This window comes from Desmodus rotundus, chromosome X (genome assembly GCF_022682495.2).
Source record: "Desmodus rotundus isolate HL8 chromosome X, HLdesRot8A.1, whole genome shotgun sequence".
In the NCBI taxonomy this organism is placed as follows: domain Eukaryota; kingdom Metazoa; phylum Chordata; class Mammalia; order Chiroptera; family Phyllostomidae; genus Desmodus; species Desmodus rotundus.
In genome coordinates, this window is record NC_071400.1 from 41,374,454 (window position 1) to 41,392,586 (window position 18,133).

Genomic DNA, 18,133 nt, shown 5'->3' on the forward strand with positions numbered 1-18,133 from the left:
CCTGTACACCAACAATGAAACTGCAGAAACAGAAATCAGGAAAAAAATCCCATTTGATATAGCAACAAGAAAATAAAGTACCTAGGAATCAACCTAACCAAGGAGGTAAAAGACCTGTACTCAGAAAACTACACAACACTGAAGAAAGAAATTAAGGAAGACACAAAGAAATGGAAGCATGTACCATGCTCATGGATTGGAAGAATTAACATTATCAAAATTGCCATAATACCCAAAGCGATTTATAGATTCAATGCAATCCCTATTAGAGTACCCATGACATATTTCACAGACATAGAATAAACACTTCAGAAATTCATATGGAGTCGTAAACAACCCCGAATAGGTGCAGCAATTTTGAGAAAGAAGACCAAAGCAGGAGGGATCACAATATCTGATATCAAAGTGTATTACAAGGCCACTGTAATCAAAACAGCCTGGTACTGGCATAAAAACAGGCACATAGACCAATGGAACAGAATAGAGAGCCAAGAAATAAACCGAAGTCTTTATGGTCAATTAATATTTGACAATGGAGGCAGGAGCTAAAAATGGAGCAAAAACAGCCTCTTCAACAAATCGTGTTGGGAGATCTGGACAGCTACGTTCAAAAAAATGAAACTCGATCACCAACTTACGCCATACACAAAAATAAACCCAAGATGGATAAAAGACTTAAATATAAGTCATAACACCATAAAAGTCCTAGAGGAAAACATTGGCAGGAAAATCTCATACATTCCACACAGCAACATCCACAGACATGTCCCCTAAAGCAAGGGACATAAAGGAGAGAATAAACAAATGGGACCTCATCAAAATAAAAAGCTTCTGCATGGCTAAAGAAAACAGCATTAAATTATGAAGAGAACCAACAGTGTGGGAAAACATATTTGCCAATGACACCTCAGACAAGGGCCTGATCTCCAAAATATATAAAGAACTCACACGACTCCATTCCAGGAAGACAAACAACCCAATTAAAAAATGGGCAAAGGACTTGAACAGACACTTCTCCCAAGAAGACATACAGAGGGCCCAGTGACATAGGAAAAGATGCTCAGCATCACTAGCCATCAGAGAGATGCAAATTAAAACCACAATGAGGTACCATCTCACACCAGTCAGAGTGGCCAACATAAACAAATCCACAACCAAATATTGGAGAGGATGTGGAGAAAAGGGAACCCTAGTGCACTGTTGGTGGGAATGCAGACTGGTGAAGCCACTGTGGAAAACAGTATGGAATTTGCTCAGAAAACTAAAAATGGAACTGCCCTTTGACCCAGCAATTCCACTGCTGGGATTATACCCTAACAACCCTGAAGCACCAATCCAAGAGAACCTGTGCTCCCCAATGTTCATAGCAGCACAATTTACAATAGCCAAGTACTGGAAGCAACCGAAGTGCCCATCTGCAAACGAGTGGATCCAAAAACTATGGTATATTTACACAATGGAATTCTATGCAGCAGAGAGAAAGAAGGAGGTTATACCCTTTGCAACAGCATGGATGGAACTGAAGAGCATTATGCTAAGTGAAATAAGCCAGGCCGTGTGAGACAAATATCATATGATCTCACCTTTAACTGGAACATAATAAATAGAAGAAAAAAAGGAAACAAAATATAATCAGAGACATTGAAGTTCAGAACTATCTTACAATGGGCAGGGGGGAGTGGGGAGGGGAGAGTGAGGAGAGGGGATTATAGGAACTACTATAAAGGACACATGGACAAAATCAAGGGGGAGGGTGGAGTTGGGGGAGGGAGTGGGGTTCAGCTGGGTTCGGGTGGAGGGATGGGGATAAAAGGCACACAAGTGTAATTGAGTAACAATAAAAAAATAGCAGAAATACAATTAGAATTGGTTGTGCCACACACATAATTTGTAATTGGGTAAACAGGATGTGGTATTTTGCAAATTAATATAGAAATGGTTGTCTCCCATATTTACATACACAAACACTGTGTGTGTGTGAGTACAGTGTAGAACTTACAATGTTGGCAATTTTCTGGTTCTTGGCTTGAGTGTTAGTTTCACAAATGTGACAAACAAAATGGAAGGTAAAGGAAGAGGACAAGAGAAACAAGCTTGGGTTATTGATAGGTATGTTTTGAACAAAGGATCATGATGAATTTGTTCATCTGTCATATTAATTACTCCTGCTGTACTAATTCTTTCTTTCTTAGAATTTCTTGTTTTCTTTTAATTCTTTCTCCTTTTTTGTAAGTGTTAGATTTATTATGAGCATCAGTGTTGTTTTGAAGTTGGAAGTGAGGTGGAGACCATCTTCTTGCTATGTAGCTGTCTTCCTCTGGAAGGTAGTGTCCTGGGGTGTTCCACAGCAGGTTCTGATGTCCATCATTAGCTTAATGGGTGTCCAAAGGCACTGGCCCTGGATCAAGGCAATGGAAGTATACCTTTGAAACCACAGGTCCTGTTTTAGTTGCTGATTCCATGGAGAACCAATTCTGCGATAAGTTTATTTTTATTGTTGACACTTTTACAAATGTCCCCACCCTCCCCCTATTATTGGCCTCCACCAAGCCCCTGCTCCCCTTTCCCTCTGGCCATCACCACACTGTTGTCTTTGCCTATGAGTTATGCATATGTGTTTTTTGGCTACTCCCTTCACCTTCTTTCATCCAGTCCCCCTTGCCCCTCCCCTCTGACAACTGAGTCTGTTCCATGTTTCCATGTCTCTGTTCTATTTTGTTCATCAGTTTATTTTGCTCATTAGAATCCACATATAAGTGAAATCATGTAGTATTTTTCTTTTTCTGACTGGCTTATTTTGCTTCATGTAATATTCTCCAGGTCCATCCATACTGTCACAAAAGGTAAGAGCTCCTTCCTTTTTACAGTCATGTAGAATTCCATTGTTTAATATACCACAGCTTTTTATAAAAAAAAATATTTATTTATTTTTAGACAGAAGGGAAGGAAGGAAGAGAGGGAAAGAAACATTAATATGTGGTTGTCCCTCACGCACCCTCAAGTGGGGACCTGGCCCACAACCCAGGTATATGCCCTGACTGGGAATCAAAGTGGCAACCCTTTGATTCTCAGTCACTCAATCCACTGAGCCACAACAGTCAGGACACCACAGCTTTTTTAATCTACTCATCTGCTCATGGACACTTGGGCTGTTCCTAAATCTTGGCTGTTGTCAATAACACTGATATGAGCATAGGGGTGCATATATTCTTTTGAATTGGTGCTTTGGGATTCTTAGGCTCTATTCCTAGAAATGGGATCACTGGGTCAATACACAGTTCCATTTTTAATTTTTTGAGATAACTCCATACTGCGTTCCACAGTGGTTGCACCAGTCTGCATTCCCACCAACAGTACATGAGGGTTCCCTTTTCACCACATCCTTATCAACACTTGTTGTTTCTTGATTTGTTGATGATAGCCATTATGACAGGTGTGAGGTGATATCTCATTGTGGTTTTAAATTGCATTTCTCTGATGATTGGTGACATTGGGCATCTTTTCATATGTCTATTGGCCATCTGTATGTCCCTCTTTGGAGAAGTGTCTATTCAGGTTCTTTGCCAATTTTTTATTGTTATTCAGTAACAGTTGTCCCGCCATTTTACCCATTGCTCTGCCCTATTTCCCCTCCCCACCTCAAACCCTCTCCCATTTTCCATGCCCATGAGTCTTCTGTCTGTGTTCCTTGGCTTGCCCCTTCCCTTTCTTTGTCCATTTTTAATTGGAATGTTTGTCTTCCTGATATTGAGTTGTATAAGTTTTTTTAAAAAAGATTTTTATTTATTTATTTTAAAGAGAGGGGAAGGGAGGGAGAGGGGAAGGGAGGGAGAGAGGAAGGGAAACATCAATCATAGAGAGAAACATTGATTGGTTAGTTCTCACATGCCCCCAACCAGGGACCTAGCCAGCAACAAAGGAATGTGTCTGATTGGGCATCAAACCAGCGACCTTTTGGTTTGCAGGGTGATGCCCAACCCACTGAGCCACACCAGTCAGGGCTAAAGTTCTTTATATATTTTGGAAATAAACCTCTTATCAGATGTATCACTGGCACATATGTTCTCCCATACAGTAGGTTCCCTTTTCATTTTGTTGATGTTTTCTTTTGCTGTGTGAAAACTTTTTAGTTTGATGTAGTCTCATTTGTTTATTTTTTCCTTTATTTCCCTTGCCCCAGGAGACATATTAGCCAAAGCAATCTATAGATTCAATGCAATTCCTACTAAAATACCAATGGAATATTTCACAGGTCTAGAACAAATATTCCAAAAATTTATATGAAAACAAAAAGACCCTGAATATCCTCAGCAATCTTCAGAAGAACAAAGTGGGAACAAAGATCATAGTACCTGACATCAAACTATATCACAAGGCCACTGTAATCAAAACAGCCTGGTACTGGCATAAGAACAGGCATATAGATCAATGGAACAGAACAAGGACCCCCCAAAATAAGCCCACACCTATATGGTCAGTTAATATTTGACAAGGTAGGGAAGAGCATACAATGGAGTAAAGGCAGTCTCTTCAGTAAATGGTGTTGGGAAAATTGGACACGTACATGCCAAAAAATGAAACTTGGACCACCAACTTACACCATACACCAGAATAAACTAAAAATAGATAAAAGACTTAAATGTAAGTTGTAAGACCATAAAAATACTTTCTTTCTTTTTTTTTTTTAACTGTCTAACATTGTCTCTATATGAGAACAGGTCAAATGTTGGAGTGTAAGTTTCAAATGTGGAAAGAGATGAATAAAGAGGGTGAGAAGTTGGTGAAATCAGTTTGGGATGTGGATTTTGAGGTCCCTAAAGGACATTCAGGCAGTGGTGTCCAACAGACAGTTGGCAAACAAAGTGTGAAGCTCAGGAGGCCAAATAGCCTGCAGATGCAGATTTGGGAATCACCCGTGTTTAGGGAGAGATAACTTGTGGGTGGGGAATGATCTCCATACCTGTGATTCTGTTCTTGTTCTGGTTGTTTGATTAGTTTGTTTTTTTCTTAGGTTCAGTTGTTGATAGTTGTGAATTTGTTGCCTTTTTAATGTTCATAATTTTTATATTCTTTTCCTTAAATAAGCCTCTTTAACATTTCATATAATAATGGCTTGGTGATGATGAACTCCTTTAGCTTTACCTTGTGTGGGAAGCACTTTATGTGCCCTTCCTTTCTAAATGATAGCTTTGCTGTATAGAATAATCTATGTTGTAGGTCTTTGCATTTCATCACTTTGAATATTTTTTGCTAGTCCCTTCTTGCCTGCAAAGTTTCTTTTGAAAAAAATCAGTTTATAGTCTTATGTCTACTCCTTTGTAGGTAACTATCTGCTTTCCTCTTGCTGCTTTGAAGATTCTCTCTTTAACTTTTGGCATTTTAAAAATGGTGTCTTGGTGGGTCCTCTTTGGGTCCAACTTGTTTGGGACTCTGTGCTTCTTGAACTTGTATGTCTATTTCTTTTACCAAATTACAGAAGTTTTCTCTTATTATTTTTTCAAATAAGTTTTCAATTTCTTCCTCTTCTCCTCCTGGCACCCCTATGAATTGGATGTCAGCACATTTGGAGATTCCCCAGAGGTTCCTAAGCATATCCTCTTTTGGTGAATTCTTGTTTCTTCTTTCTGTTCTGATTAAATGTTTGTTTCTTTATTTCATTCCATTCTGATTAAATGTTTATTTCTTTATTTCATTCCAATTAATTGATTTGAATCCTGGCTTCCTTCCCTTCACTGTTGTTTCCCTGGAGATTTTTCTTTATTTCTCTTAGTGTAACCTTCATTTCTTCCTTTATGTTGTTGCTGTACTCAATGAGTTCTTTGAGCATCTTGATCACTAGTGTTTTGAATTCTGCATTTGATAGGTTGGCTATCTCCGTTTTATTTAGTTGTTTTTCTGGGGTTTTGTTCTGTTCTCTCTTTTGGGCCATATTTCTTTGTCTTCTCAATTTGGCAGATTCCTTGTGGTTGTTCTCTGTATTAGGTAGAGCTGCTTAGACTCCCTGTGAAAGGTGCCTGCAAATTGTGGGGGACAGAGCCTTAGGTAATCACCAGGGTGGGGCAACTTGTTTCACCACTTTGTGGCTCTGTGGGTGGGGAGGGCTCAGAGAGGGGACTGTGTTGCTGCCTGGATTCTGGGGGTTTGCCAGGCACTCTCCCCATTTCCAGTCACTTCACTCACTCCCCATTGCAACTGGTGCCCTTCCACCTATTGTTCTGGAGTTGAATCCCAGAGTGGGTGGGTTTGCATACATTTTAAGACTGTATGGGCCCTTTAAGTTGAAGTTTCCTGAAAATCCGGCAGTTTCTTCTGCCACCCCAACCCACACTGGCTTTTACAGCCAGAAGTCATGGGGATTTATCTTCCCATCACTGAAACCCTGGACTATGCTGTCTGGCTTGGAGCTGGGATGGCTTGCTTCCATGGTATTTGTCCTGATTTTTATCTACCACAGGTGAATGTGGGACTTCCCATGCTTGTTGGACTTCCATACTGTTCTATTTTCTGACAGTTCTGGGTGTCATTTATTTTTGAGATTTAATTGTAATTCTTTTTGTGGTTGTGCAAGGAGGAAAAGCATGTCTACCTACAACTCCATCTTGACCACAAATCCTGGTTATTTACTTTTTTAAAAATATTTTATTTATTTATTTTTAAAGAGGGGGTAGGGAGGGAGAAAGAGAGGGGGACAAACATTGATGTGAGAGAGAAACATCAATCTGTTGCCTGTTGTTGGTGCCATGACCCAGGACTGAACCTGCAATCTAGGCATGGGCCCTGACCAGGAGTCAAACCAGTGACCTTTTGCCTTGAAGGATATAGCTCACCAACAGAGCCACACTGGTCAAGGCTGTTTCTGGTTATTTCTGTGTGTTGACATTGTACACGAACAATTGTTTATTGAAAGAATTTGAAGACTAGGATAATGGAATCTCACTACAGAGAAGATTTTGTCTGCCAGACTTGTAAGGATGTTTCCTGTCTGGAACTACCATAATCTATGTTCAAAGCCCACCTAGATGTTGCAACACCAAGCTCAAAGACTTTGTAGGGCTTGTTTATTTCCAGGTTATAATTACCCTTAAAGTGAAACATTGAGGTTAATAGCATCATATGGGTGATGGTTTGTTAGGAAATCCCTCCCCTTTCAATGAGCCTTTGGTATTGATTTTTGTTACTCTAGTATCTTGAGTCAGCTTTTGATTCAACTCAGTTTGGCACTGGTTTATTCCTTAACCTTTATTCCTTAATAGATGCCCTCAAGACAAATAAAGTTAACCATATGAGTACTAAGAGAAACATTGGTAAATTCCTCTTTGACCTCATATAGAAAAAAAAGTTCTTAACTATGAATCAAAAACTAGATTCAATAAAAAGTATGATAAATTTGACTACTTTTTTAAAAGTATGGTGAAAATACACCATGAAGTCAAAAAGCAACTAACAAACTGGAAGTAGACATTTGCAGTACATGCAATAGATAAGGGCCTAATATAGTTAACATATGAAGAAGACTTGAAAAATGAGGGGAGAAAGACCAACAATCCAATAGAAATATGAAAAAAAAACATTGAAAAACATTTACAATGATGTTAAAATTATCATTAAACAGAGAAATGCAAAATAAATGCCATTGACTTCTATCACATTAATGGAAATTTAAAAGTATGTCACACTTTATGTTAGAAGATGTGTTGGAAAACACACTACCATATTGCTGGTGGGAAGGCAAAAAACGGGTCTGAGCCTCATGGGAGCCAATAGCCTGGAGATGTAACCTGGGAATCAGCTGTGCTTAGAGGGAAATGGACAGAGATCACCGGGGAGAGAGTAAGTGTGGACTGAGAAGAGAGGAGGCCCAGTAATTCCCTACTCAAGGTGGCAGCGCATCTCCCTGGCAGGCACCACCACCGGACTTGAGTCAGGCAGAGCTGGTCTTGAAAACGGGCTATGAGGCTCAGTTCCTGACCACTTAGGGAAGTCAGGTACCTTCCCTGTGATCATCTGTCAGAACTGGCTATAATGGGCATCTCACAGAGATGCTGGGCAAGAACCTGAGACGCGCAAGGTAAATAAAGCACTTGCGATCAGAAAGTAGCCTCCTCCTTGTGGTTTCTGATAAGCTAGTGAGGAGAGAGAGGGCAGGAGCTGAGGTGGGGTGACACAGCGCTCACGTGACCTGCCTGGCACCCACGTGGGCAGCAGCTCCTGCATCCACCCTGCGGCCCGCAGAGGAACTGGCTCCCTGAACTTCCCAGTGCGGTGGCCAAGAGGCGAACCTGGTTCTCGAGCCCCAGGAAGCACAAGCCTGGCCCGGCCTCCACAGGTCAGTGTGCAGGTGGGCACTGCCAGTGGCCCAGGCAGGGGTGGGGGTGGATACGAGAAAGATCCTGGAGCAGTAGAGGAATCCAGGAGGTGGAGGAGGAGGTGGGGTGTGGATAGGTGGGTAGGGAAGACCCCGTTACAGACCCAGACGCCTCTTCCTCTAAGTGCTACGTCTGCGCCCCTCCCCATTCATTTTTCAGCCTGAAATGGGAAGGGGGATGTTTCTGCAGAGCGACCATGACGCGCAGGCATATACTGAAAATAGCCCCCCTTTTACACTGTGCTTTTGAGGATATACTGACCTCAGAGAAAAGGAGATCGGAGTGGGAGGGTTGCCTGCAGAGGAGGGACACGCACAAGCCAAATCAGTTTGGAAAGCACCCTGGACTGGTTCCCAAGGCCTGAAAACAGATATGGTGATGGGTGTGGGGTCAGAGGAGGTAGGGGAGGAAAGAGGTGGGTGAGTAGGGCTGCAATTCAGTAAAGGGACCAGAGTCCCTCTGCATCCACCAAACACCCAGCTCCTGTCTCTTGTCTGTCTGCAGGTCCCCCTGTGTATTCTCAGCACTCTGCTAAGCTAGAAAAGAAGGAACCTCTCCAAAATTCCCACAGGTGAGTGAAGGAGGGCTGTGCCTCGACAGAGACCCAGAGGTGTGGGGAATGTGGTGAGCACTGTCCCAGCAAAATTTGGGGCCCCACTACCCACCTCTCAACACATTTACACACACTCTGCCTCACCAAGCAAACAGAAAATGCCAGGGCTTGCCAGAGAAATGGGTGGCTCACGTTTGTGGGAGGAATGGTGGCGAGAGGGTGGTAGTGGGAGGGCTGGGCCAAATCAGGGGAACTCTGACAAAGGGCAACATGCCAGTACCATCCAGACCTGCATTCTACCCCCAAGCCCTCAGTCTCCCTTATCTCCTATGTGTCTCCTCTTCCCTCCACCCCTTTCTCAGGACAGGAAAAGGAGGGGACATATCAACATGGAAAAACTCTACAGTGAAAATGAAGGAATTCCTGAGATCCAAGGAAACATGGAAAACAAACAGTCTCAGAATTCGGGAAAGCCAGAAGTAGCTCATACTCTGGAAGGCAAAGGAAAGTTAGAACACGAGGGAAAAATAGAAAACAAGGAAAAGACAGAAGATGAGGAAATACTAGAGGATAAGGAAAAGCCAGACAGTGTGGGAAAATCCAAAAAAGGAAAGCCAGTGATAGAGGGAAAGTCAGAGAGCCAGGGAAAATCAGAGGGCAAGGAAAAACCAAAAGAAGAGGGAAAACTGGACAGCGAGGGAAAGCCAGTAAATGATGGAAAGCCAAAAGAAGAAGGAAAATCAACCAGTGAACTAAGGACTGCAGGGAAGCGCCCAGCTGGGGATGATGTACCCAGGAAAGCCAAAAGAAAAACCAACAAGGGGCTGGCTCAGTGTCTCAAGGAATACAAAGAGGCCATACATGATATGCATTTGAGCAACGAGGAGATGATAAGAGAATTTGATGAGATGGCTAAGGTAGAGGATGAGATGAAGAAAACCAGACAGAAATTGGGGGGTTTTATGTGGATGCAGAAAAGTTTACAGGACCCCTTCCACCCGAGGGGCCCAAGGGAACTCAGGGGTGGCTGCAGGGCCCCACAGAGGGGTTTTGAAGACATTCCTTTTGTGTAGTGCCCCTGTGAGGCATTTGTCAGGCCCAGGGCTTTAACCTTATACCAGTAGTTTGCTTTAGGTTTCACTCTTGTTAACAGACTTTTGACCTAACTGGAGTTCTCTATAAGTAGGGGTTTTCATGCATGCTTATTGCAAACATGTTATGATTCTTGGATTAATAAAACAGCTTATATAACCTATGGAATCAGTCCACTTTTGTTTTACATATTTTTAAGTCTGACAGGAATTTATGAGTCTCCATTGCCCTTATAAACTCACCGAACATTTCTTTGTATTTTTTTTTTTTGCAAAGAAATACAAAGAGGTAAAACATACCTCTGGGACTGGTATCTGGAGGAATCAATCTGGCAGTTATAAGGGATATATTGTTATTAAGGACAGTTTTTTTTTTTTGTAAAATGAGATTGTATTTGCTTCAAAGGATTGCTGTTTAGATTGGATGAGGAACTGGGTATGTTATCTGTGTTGGTCTGGCCCCTAACTTTACCCCTATACTAGCAGGACCAGAACCCCATCAGCCATTTGGAAGAGGTGAAGTACATCTTACCTGTACCCAGGAATAAGTCCAAGAAGCTAAAATATGGGTGTTACCCTCTCTTGGGTACTGCCACGTCTACTGGCACTGTGCTCCTTCTCATGAATCCTGTTTCTTCTTAAGAAACTGCAGCTGATGGGCTGGTATCTTCAAGGTGACAAAGCCCAATTGGTTTTCCTGGAGTCCCTCAGTGAGCCCCAAACTTGCTCCAACCATGGCACCTATAGAAGTGAGGATAAAGCCCTTTTCTTCCCTTTAAATTTGTGCTTACCCAAGTGGGTAACACCTCAGTGATGTTTTGGCCCCTGAAGGCTTTCAGAATTTTTAGCAAAAATAATCCTTTCTGCATTTATTTGTGGTTTTTTAAAGTGTGTTTTTGCATACAGCCATCTCTCTACCAGATTCACATATGGGAGGCTGGGATAAATTCCGGTATGTTTCTCATCTGTCAGAGCCTTGACTGCTTTATTCCTCTTTCCTTAGAGGAAACGATCTAGGAATCTCCTGCCAGATTTTGCCTTACAATGTTAGCACACCTACCCACACCTGTAGTTTTTAGAACATTGCTACTCAAATAGTGGTCCGTGAACCAGCTATATCAGCATCACCTGAGAGATAGTTAGAAATGCAGAATCTCAGTTCCCCATTGCTGACCTACTGAATCATAGTCTCCATTTTAACAAAATTTGCAGATGACTCCCATGAACATTAAAGTTTGAGAATCTCTGCTTTGTAAGGAGGTTCTTCTCAGCCTTCTAACTCCCACATTTACATGAAATATGTGCCTAGAAGGATAAATACATGTGCTATCTAACATACAAATCACAGGTTATTAAATAGATGTTTTTATCAAAATGCAGTTTCACACCCTCTACATTAGTAGGAACTTAAACAAATTCAGTGGATTAAGAACTTCATTTTTAAAATGAAACAGGGTAGAATAGAATTGATTAGAGCCAAAGAGTATCAGATTATTGCAGGTAGAGTATTGTTTTGTGAAAATTATGTTTCAGTTTTGTATATATGTTTATATACCCTGAGTTGTGATGAAAGAAATGTCTTATTGAGCGCCCCAGCCAGGGAGCTCAGTTGGTTGGAACATCGTCTCATGCACCAAAGGGTTGTGGGTTCGATTCCCAGTCAGTACACATACCTGGGTTGCAGATCAGGTCCCTGGTCTGGGAGTCTGTGGGAGGTGGCCAAACAGTGATTCCCCATCGCATTGATGATTCTTTCTCTCATTCCCTTCCTCTCTCTCTAAAATCAATAAACATATACTCAGATGAGGATTTTTTAAAAATGTTTCTGTACCAATCTCTTTCTCTTGAGAGAGACAGAGAGAGTGAGAGAGAGGAGAGAGAGAGAGAGAGAGAGAGAGAGAGAGAGAGAGAGAGAGAGAGAGAGAGAAATGCCTTAATGTAGGCTGAAGGGTTTTTTTGAATTTTTAAAAAATTTTTATTCAGTTACAATTGTCTGAATTTTCTCCCCAGAAAATTGAGACACACTGCATTGGCCTCTGTTTCTCACAGCACAGTCCGTCCTTTCTTTTTTATTTTTTTTCCTAATTAGATTTCATTTATTCTTTTTTTAATTTTAATTTTTTATTCTTATTCAATTAAAGTTGTGTGCCTTTTATCCCTATCCCTCCACCCCACCCCAGCTGAACCCCCACCCTCAACCCACCTACAACCACCCCCTTGATTTTGTCCATGTGTCATTTACAGTAGTTCCTATAATCCCCTCTCCTCACTGTCCCCTACCCACTCCCCCCTGACCATTGTTAGATTGTTCTTAACTTCAATATCTCTGGGTAGATTTTGTTTCCTTTTTTCTTCTATTTATTATGTTCCAGTTAGAGGTGAGATCATATGGTATTTGTCCCTCACGGCCTGCCTTATTTCACTTAGCATAATGCTCTCCAGTTCCATCCATGCTGTTGCAAAGGGTAGAAGCTCCTTCTTTCTCTCTGCTGCATAGAACTCCATTGTGTAAATGTACCATGGTTTTTGGATCCACTCGTTTGCTGATGGGCACTTAGGTTGCTTCCTGTACTTAGCTATTGTAAATTGTGCTGCTATGAACATTGGGGTGCACAGGTTTTTTTGGATTGGTGTTTCAGGGTTCTTAGGGTATAATCCCAGCAGTGGAATTGCTGGGTCAAAGGGCAGTTCCATTTTTAGTTTTCTGAGGAAATTACATATTGTTTTCCACAGTGGCCTCACCAGTCTGCATTCCCACCAACAGAGCACTAAGGTTCTCTTTCTCCACATTCTCTCCAACATTTGTTTGTGGATATGTTTATGTTGGCCAGTCTGACTGGTGTGAGATGGTACCTCATTGTGGTTTTAATTTGCATCTCTCTGATGGCTAGTGATGCTGAATATCTTTTCCTATGTCTCTGGGCCCTCTGTAAGTCTTCCTTGGAGAAGTGTGTGTTCAAGTCCTTTGCCCATTTTTTATTTGGATTGTTTGTCTTCCTGGAGTGGAGTCGCGTGAGTTCTTTATATATTTTGGAGATCAGGCCCTTGTCTGAGGTATCATTGGCAAATATGTTTTCCCATACTGTTGGTTTTCTTTTTATTTTAATGCTGTTTTATTTAGCCATGCAGAAGCTTTTTATTTTGATGAGGTCCCATTTGTTTATTCTTTCCTTTATGTCCCTTGCTTTAGGGGATGTGTCTGTGAGGATGTTGCTGCGTGGAATGTCTGAGATTTTCCTACAAACGATTTCCTCTAGGAGTTTTATGGTGTTACGACTTACATTTATGTCTTTTATGCATCTTGAGTTTATTTTTGTGTATGGCGTAAGTTGGTGATCGACTTTCATTTTTTTGCACGTTGCTGTCCAGATCTCCCAACACCATCTGTTGAAGAGGCTGTTCTTGCTCCATTTTATGCTCCTGCCTCCTTTGTCAAATATTAATTCACCATAAAGACTTCAGTTTATTTCTGGGCTCTCTGTTCTGTTCCATTGGGCTATGTGCCTGTTTTTATGCCAGTACCAGGCTGTTTTGATTACCGTGGCCTTGTTATACACTTTGATATGAGGCATTGTGATCCCTTCTGCTTTGGTCTTCTTTCTCAAAATTGCCGGAGCTCTTCAGGGTCATTTATGGTTCCATATGAATTTCTGAAATGTTTGTTCTATATGTGTGAAATATGTCATGGGTACTCTAATAGGGATTGCATTGAATCTGTAAATCGCTTTGGGTTGTATGGCCATTTTGATGATGTTAATTCTTCCAATCCATGAACATGGTACATGCTTCCATTTCTTTGTGTCTTCCTTCATTTCTTTCTTCAGTGTTGTGTAGTTTTCTGAGTACAGGTCTTTTACCTCCTTGGTTAGGTTGATTCCTAGGTACTTTATTTTTCTTCTTGCTATATCAAATGGGATTTTTTTCCTGATTTCTGTTTCTGCAGTTTCGTTGTTGGTGTACAGGAATGCCTTTGATGTCTGAGTATTGACTTTGTATCCAGCTGTTTTTCCATATTCATTTATTAGGTCGAGTAGTTTTTTGGTGGACTCTATAGGATTTTCCATGTACACTATCATGTCGTCTGCAAATACTGACAGTTTCATTTCCTCCTTTCCAATTTGGATGCCTTTTATTTCTTTTTCTTGTCTGATTGCTGTGTCTAGGACTTACAATACTATGTTGAATAGGAGTGGTGAATGAGGGCATCCTTGTTTTGTTCATGATCTTAGTGGGAAAGCTCTAAGTTTTTGTCCATTGAGTATGATGTTGGCTGTAGGTCTCTCATGTATGGCTTTTATTATGTTGAGGAATGCTCCCTTTATTCCCACTTTGCTGACTGTTTTTATCAGAAATGGGTGCTGTATCTTATCAAATGCTTTTTCTGCATCTATTCATATGATCATGTGATTTCTGTCTTTGCCGTTGTTGATGTGATGTATTATGTTTATTTATTTGCGAGTATTGTACCATCATTGCATCCCTGGGATGAATCCCACTTGGTCATGGTGTATGATCTTTTTAATGTATTGCTGGATGTGGTTTGCCAATATTTTGTTGAGAATTTTAGTGTGTATGTTCATCAGCGATATTGGTCTGAAGTTTTCTTTCTTCATTGTGTCTTTATCTGGTTTTCGGATTAGGATGATCCTGGCGTCATAAAAAGAGTTTGGGAATCTTCCATCAGTTTGGATTTTTTCGAATAGTCTGTGAAGCATAGGGATTAGCCCTTCCTTAAAGGCTTTGTAGAATTCTCCTGTGAAACCATCTGGTCCAGGGCTTTTGTGTGTTGGGAGTTTTATGATGACTGCTTCAATTTCGTGTGCTGTTATTGGTCTGTTCAGGTTTTCTGCTTCTTCTTCATCCAGTTTTGGAAGATTATATTTTTCTAGAAATGTGTCCATTTCACCTAGGTTTTCAAATTTCTTCGCATACAGTTCTTCATAGTAATTTCTTAAAATCCTTTGTAATTCTGTGGTATCAGTTGTAATCTCTCTTCTTTCATTTCTAATTGTGTTTATTTGGATCCTCTCTCTTTTTTTCTTGATGAGCCTACTTAAAGGCTTGTCAATTTTGTTTATCTTTTCAAAGAACCAGCTCCTGGATTCATTGATCCTTACAACTGTGCTTTTAGTCTCTATGTCATTTAGTTCTGCTCTGATGTTGGTTATTTCCTTCCTTCTGCTTGCTCTGGGGTGTCTTTGTTGTTGTTCCTCCAGTTCTTGTAGGCATAGGGTTAGGTTGTTTGTTTGAAATGTTTCTATCTTTTTAAGGCAGGACTGTATTGCTATGAACTTCCCTCTCAGGACTGCCCTTTCTGTGTCCCATAGGTTTTGGGTTGTTGTGAGTTCAGTTTCATTTGTTTCCAGAAAGTTTTTGATATCTTCCCTAATCTCGTTCTTGACCCATTCACTGCTTAATAGCATGCTATTCAGTCTCCATGGTTTTGAGTGTTTGTGTTTTTTCCTTTGGGGTTGGTTTCTAGTTTCAGTCTCTTCTTGTCAGAGAAAATGCTTGATATGATTTCAACTTTCTTGAATTTGTTGAGGCTTGCTTTGTGTCCTATCATGTGGTCTATCTTTGAAAATGTTGCATGTACACTTGAGAAGAATGTGTATTTTGCTTCTTTGGGATTAAAAGCTCTATATGTATCAGTTAAGTCCATTTCCTCTAGGGTATTGTTAAGTGCCTCAATATCCTTCTTGATATTTTGTTTGGAAGATCTGTCCATTTTTGACAGTGGGGTGTTAAAGTCCCCTACATAATTGTTTTGCTGTCAATATCTTTCTTGAAGTCCTCCAAGATTTTCTTTATGTATTTGGGTGCTCCTATGTTGGGTGCATATATATTTACAATGTTTATGTCTTCTTGGTGGATTCTTCCTTTGAGTATTATGAAGTGACCTTCTGAGTCTCTCTTTATGGCCCTTCTTTGGAAGTCTATTTTGTCAGATATGAGTATTGCTACCCCTTATTTTTTTTTCATGTCTGTTTGCTTGAAAAATTTGTTTCCAGCCTTTTACTTTCAGTCTGTGTAAGTCTTTTGTCCTGAGATGGGTCTTTTGTAGGCAGCATATGTGTGGGTCATGGTTTCTTATCCATTCAGCTATTCTATGTCTTTTGATTGGATCATTTAATCCATTTACGTTTAAGGTTATTATCAATAGGAAGTTATTCATTGCCTTTAATCCTACCTGTGTTCCTCTGTCTTTCTCTTTTCCTTCCTTTCCTTAAAGCAATCCCTTTAGCATCTCTTGCAGAGCTGGTTTGGTGGAGCTGTATTCTTTTAGACCTCTTTTGTCTGGTAAGCTCCTTATTTGGCCTTCTATCCTGATTGAGACACTTGCTTGGTAAATTATTCTTCCTTGCAGGCCTCTGGTTCTCATTACTTGGAACATTTTTTGTCATTCTCTTCTGTATTGGAGCGTTTCCATTGAGAAGTCCGTTGGTAACCTTATTGGGGCTCCCTTGTATGTTACTTCCTGTTTCTCCCTTGCTGTGTTTAAAATTCTCTCTTTGCGTTGGAATTTTGCCACTTTAATTATGATGTGTCTTGCAGTGGGCCTCTTTGGGTTCCTCTTGTTTGGGATTCTCTGTTTTCCTGGATTTGTGCGACTTTTTCTCTCATCAGATTAAGGAAATTTTCCATCATTACTTTTTCAAACAGGTTTTCTATCCCTTCCTCTTCTTCTCCTTATGGTATTCCTATTATACGTATATTGTTACGTTTCATGTTGTCCTGCATTTCCCTTAATCCCTCTTCATTCTTTCTGAGCCTCTTTTCCTTTTCTTGCTCTTTCTGGTGTGTTTTTTCTACTTTATCCTCCAGCTCGCTGATTCGATCCTCTGCTTCATAAATTCTGCTTTTGATTGCTTCTACTGTGTTCTTCAGTTCAGAAATTGTATTCTTCATTTCCTCTTGCCCTTGTTGATAGTTTTTATTTCGTTTTTCATGTTAATATAGTTTGTAGTGAGTTCATTTTAGTTTCCCTGTAGTTTCTGGTAGTTCTCTGTGAGCTCAGTGAACTTCCTGATAACCATTGTTTTGAACTCTGTATCTGATAGTAGACTTGCCTCTTTTTCAGTTATCATTCTTTCTGATACTTCCTCATTTCCTTTCATTTGGGGATTGTTTCTTTGTCTTCCCATTGTTTGTGAGATTCTTGTTGTTGTCCTCTGCTTCTTAAATTGATCTATTCTGAGTCCCTGGGTTTATGGTATGAACTTCTATGGTAGAATGCCAATAGGATTCAGTGGTGCCATCTCCTTAATCTCCTGTGCTCACTGGTATCAAGCTGACGTTTATGGGTCTACCACGGTCTAACTCTGGTCTTTTCAGCACTCCAAGTTTTATTGTCTCACCTTTGGGAAAAAGAGAAAGGGGGGGAAAAAAAGGAGAAGGGCTGGAGGGGAAAAGGGAATGGAAAAGGAAAGGAAGGAAGGAAGAAGGAATAAAGGAAGATCGGAGGCAAGATAAGAAGGAATTTTAACAAAAATTAAAACGAAAGAATAAATAAAAGAAGGCAGGAAGAAGGAATAAAAAAGGTAAAGGATGGAAGGAAGAAGGAATAAAAAAAAGAAAGAAGGACAGAAAGGAAGAAGGAATTCAGGGGGAAGGGAGGAAAGAAAAAAGTCTTCTTGTGGCTTTAAACCGGTCAGGTTAGTTCTGCTGGTCTTCCTGTGTGTGTAATGGGAGGGGGTGGTTAGAAGGATTGGTTTCACTTTTCTCCCTTCCAGAGCCACACTATTTGCTGTTGTTCAGCCTCCAGTCCAGTTCCTCGGGGTCCTTCTGCTCCCTACTAGGCCTTTAGTTCACCAGTTGTGCTGTCCTTGAGTTGCACCAATTAGTGGCAGCTCACACTCCACCTTCTTGCTCTTTGCTGTCTTAGATTCTAGGGGCTCTCAGGGCTGCTATGGGGTGGTTCAGCCCCCTACTGGGTCGAGTCTTTCTGGGGAATGCAGTCTCCCCTAGCCCTGCAGCTCCCCTCTGCTGGGCATTCTGCCTTGGTCCTAGAGAGCCAGTAGGGCCTGCAGGGCTCTGTGTGCAGGGGCTACATAGGAGTTGTTCAGAACCGGTCCTTTTAGGTGTGGTTGCTTGCAGGCCGCCAGGCCATTGAGCAGCTAATC

The 18,133-nt window shown here is 41.0% G+C and overlaps 1 protein-coding gene across 2 annotated transcripts; it reads left to right on the forward strand.

Annotated features, from left to right (window-relative positions):
• Positions 1-8,225: 8,225 nt before the first annotated feature.
• On the forward strand, positions 8,226-10,138 carry LOC112321371 (transcription elongation factor A protein-like 4). Of its 2 annotated transcripts, none has more exons than XM_045186561.2 (3): positions 8,226-8,326; positions 8,871-8,937; positions 9,287-10,138. In XM_045186561.2, exon 3 carries the CDS (start codon positions 9,309-9,311, stop codon positions 9,990-9,992), a length of 684 nt encoding a protein of 227 aa, XP_045042496.2. In that variant the 5' UTR covers positions 8,226-8,326; positions 8,871-8,937; positions 9,287-9,308; the 3' UTR covers positions 9,993-10,138. The 2 variants fall into 2 exon arrangements, with proteins under 2 accessions (XP_045042496.2, XP_024434544.2); XM_024578776.4 differs by having other exon boundaries at positions 8,266-8,326; positions 9,282-10,138.
• The last annotated feature ends 7,995 nt before the right edge of the window (positions 10,139-18,133 follow it).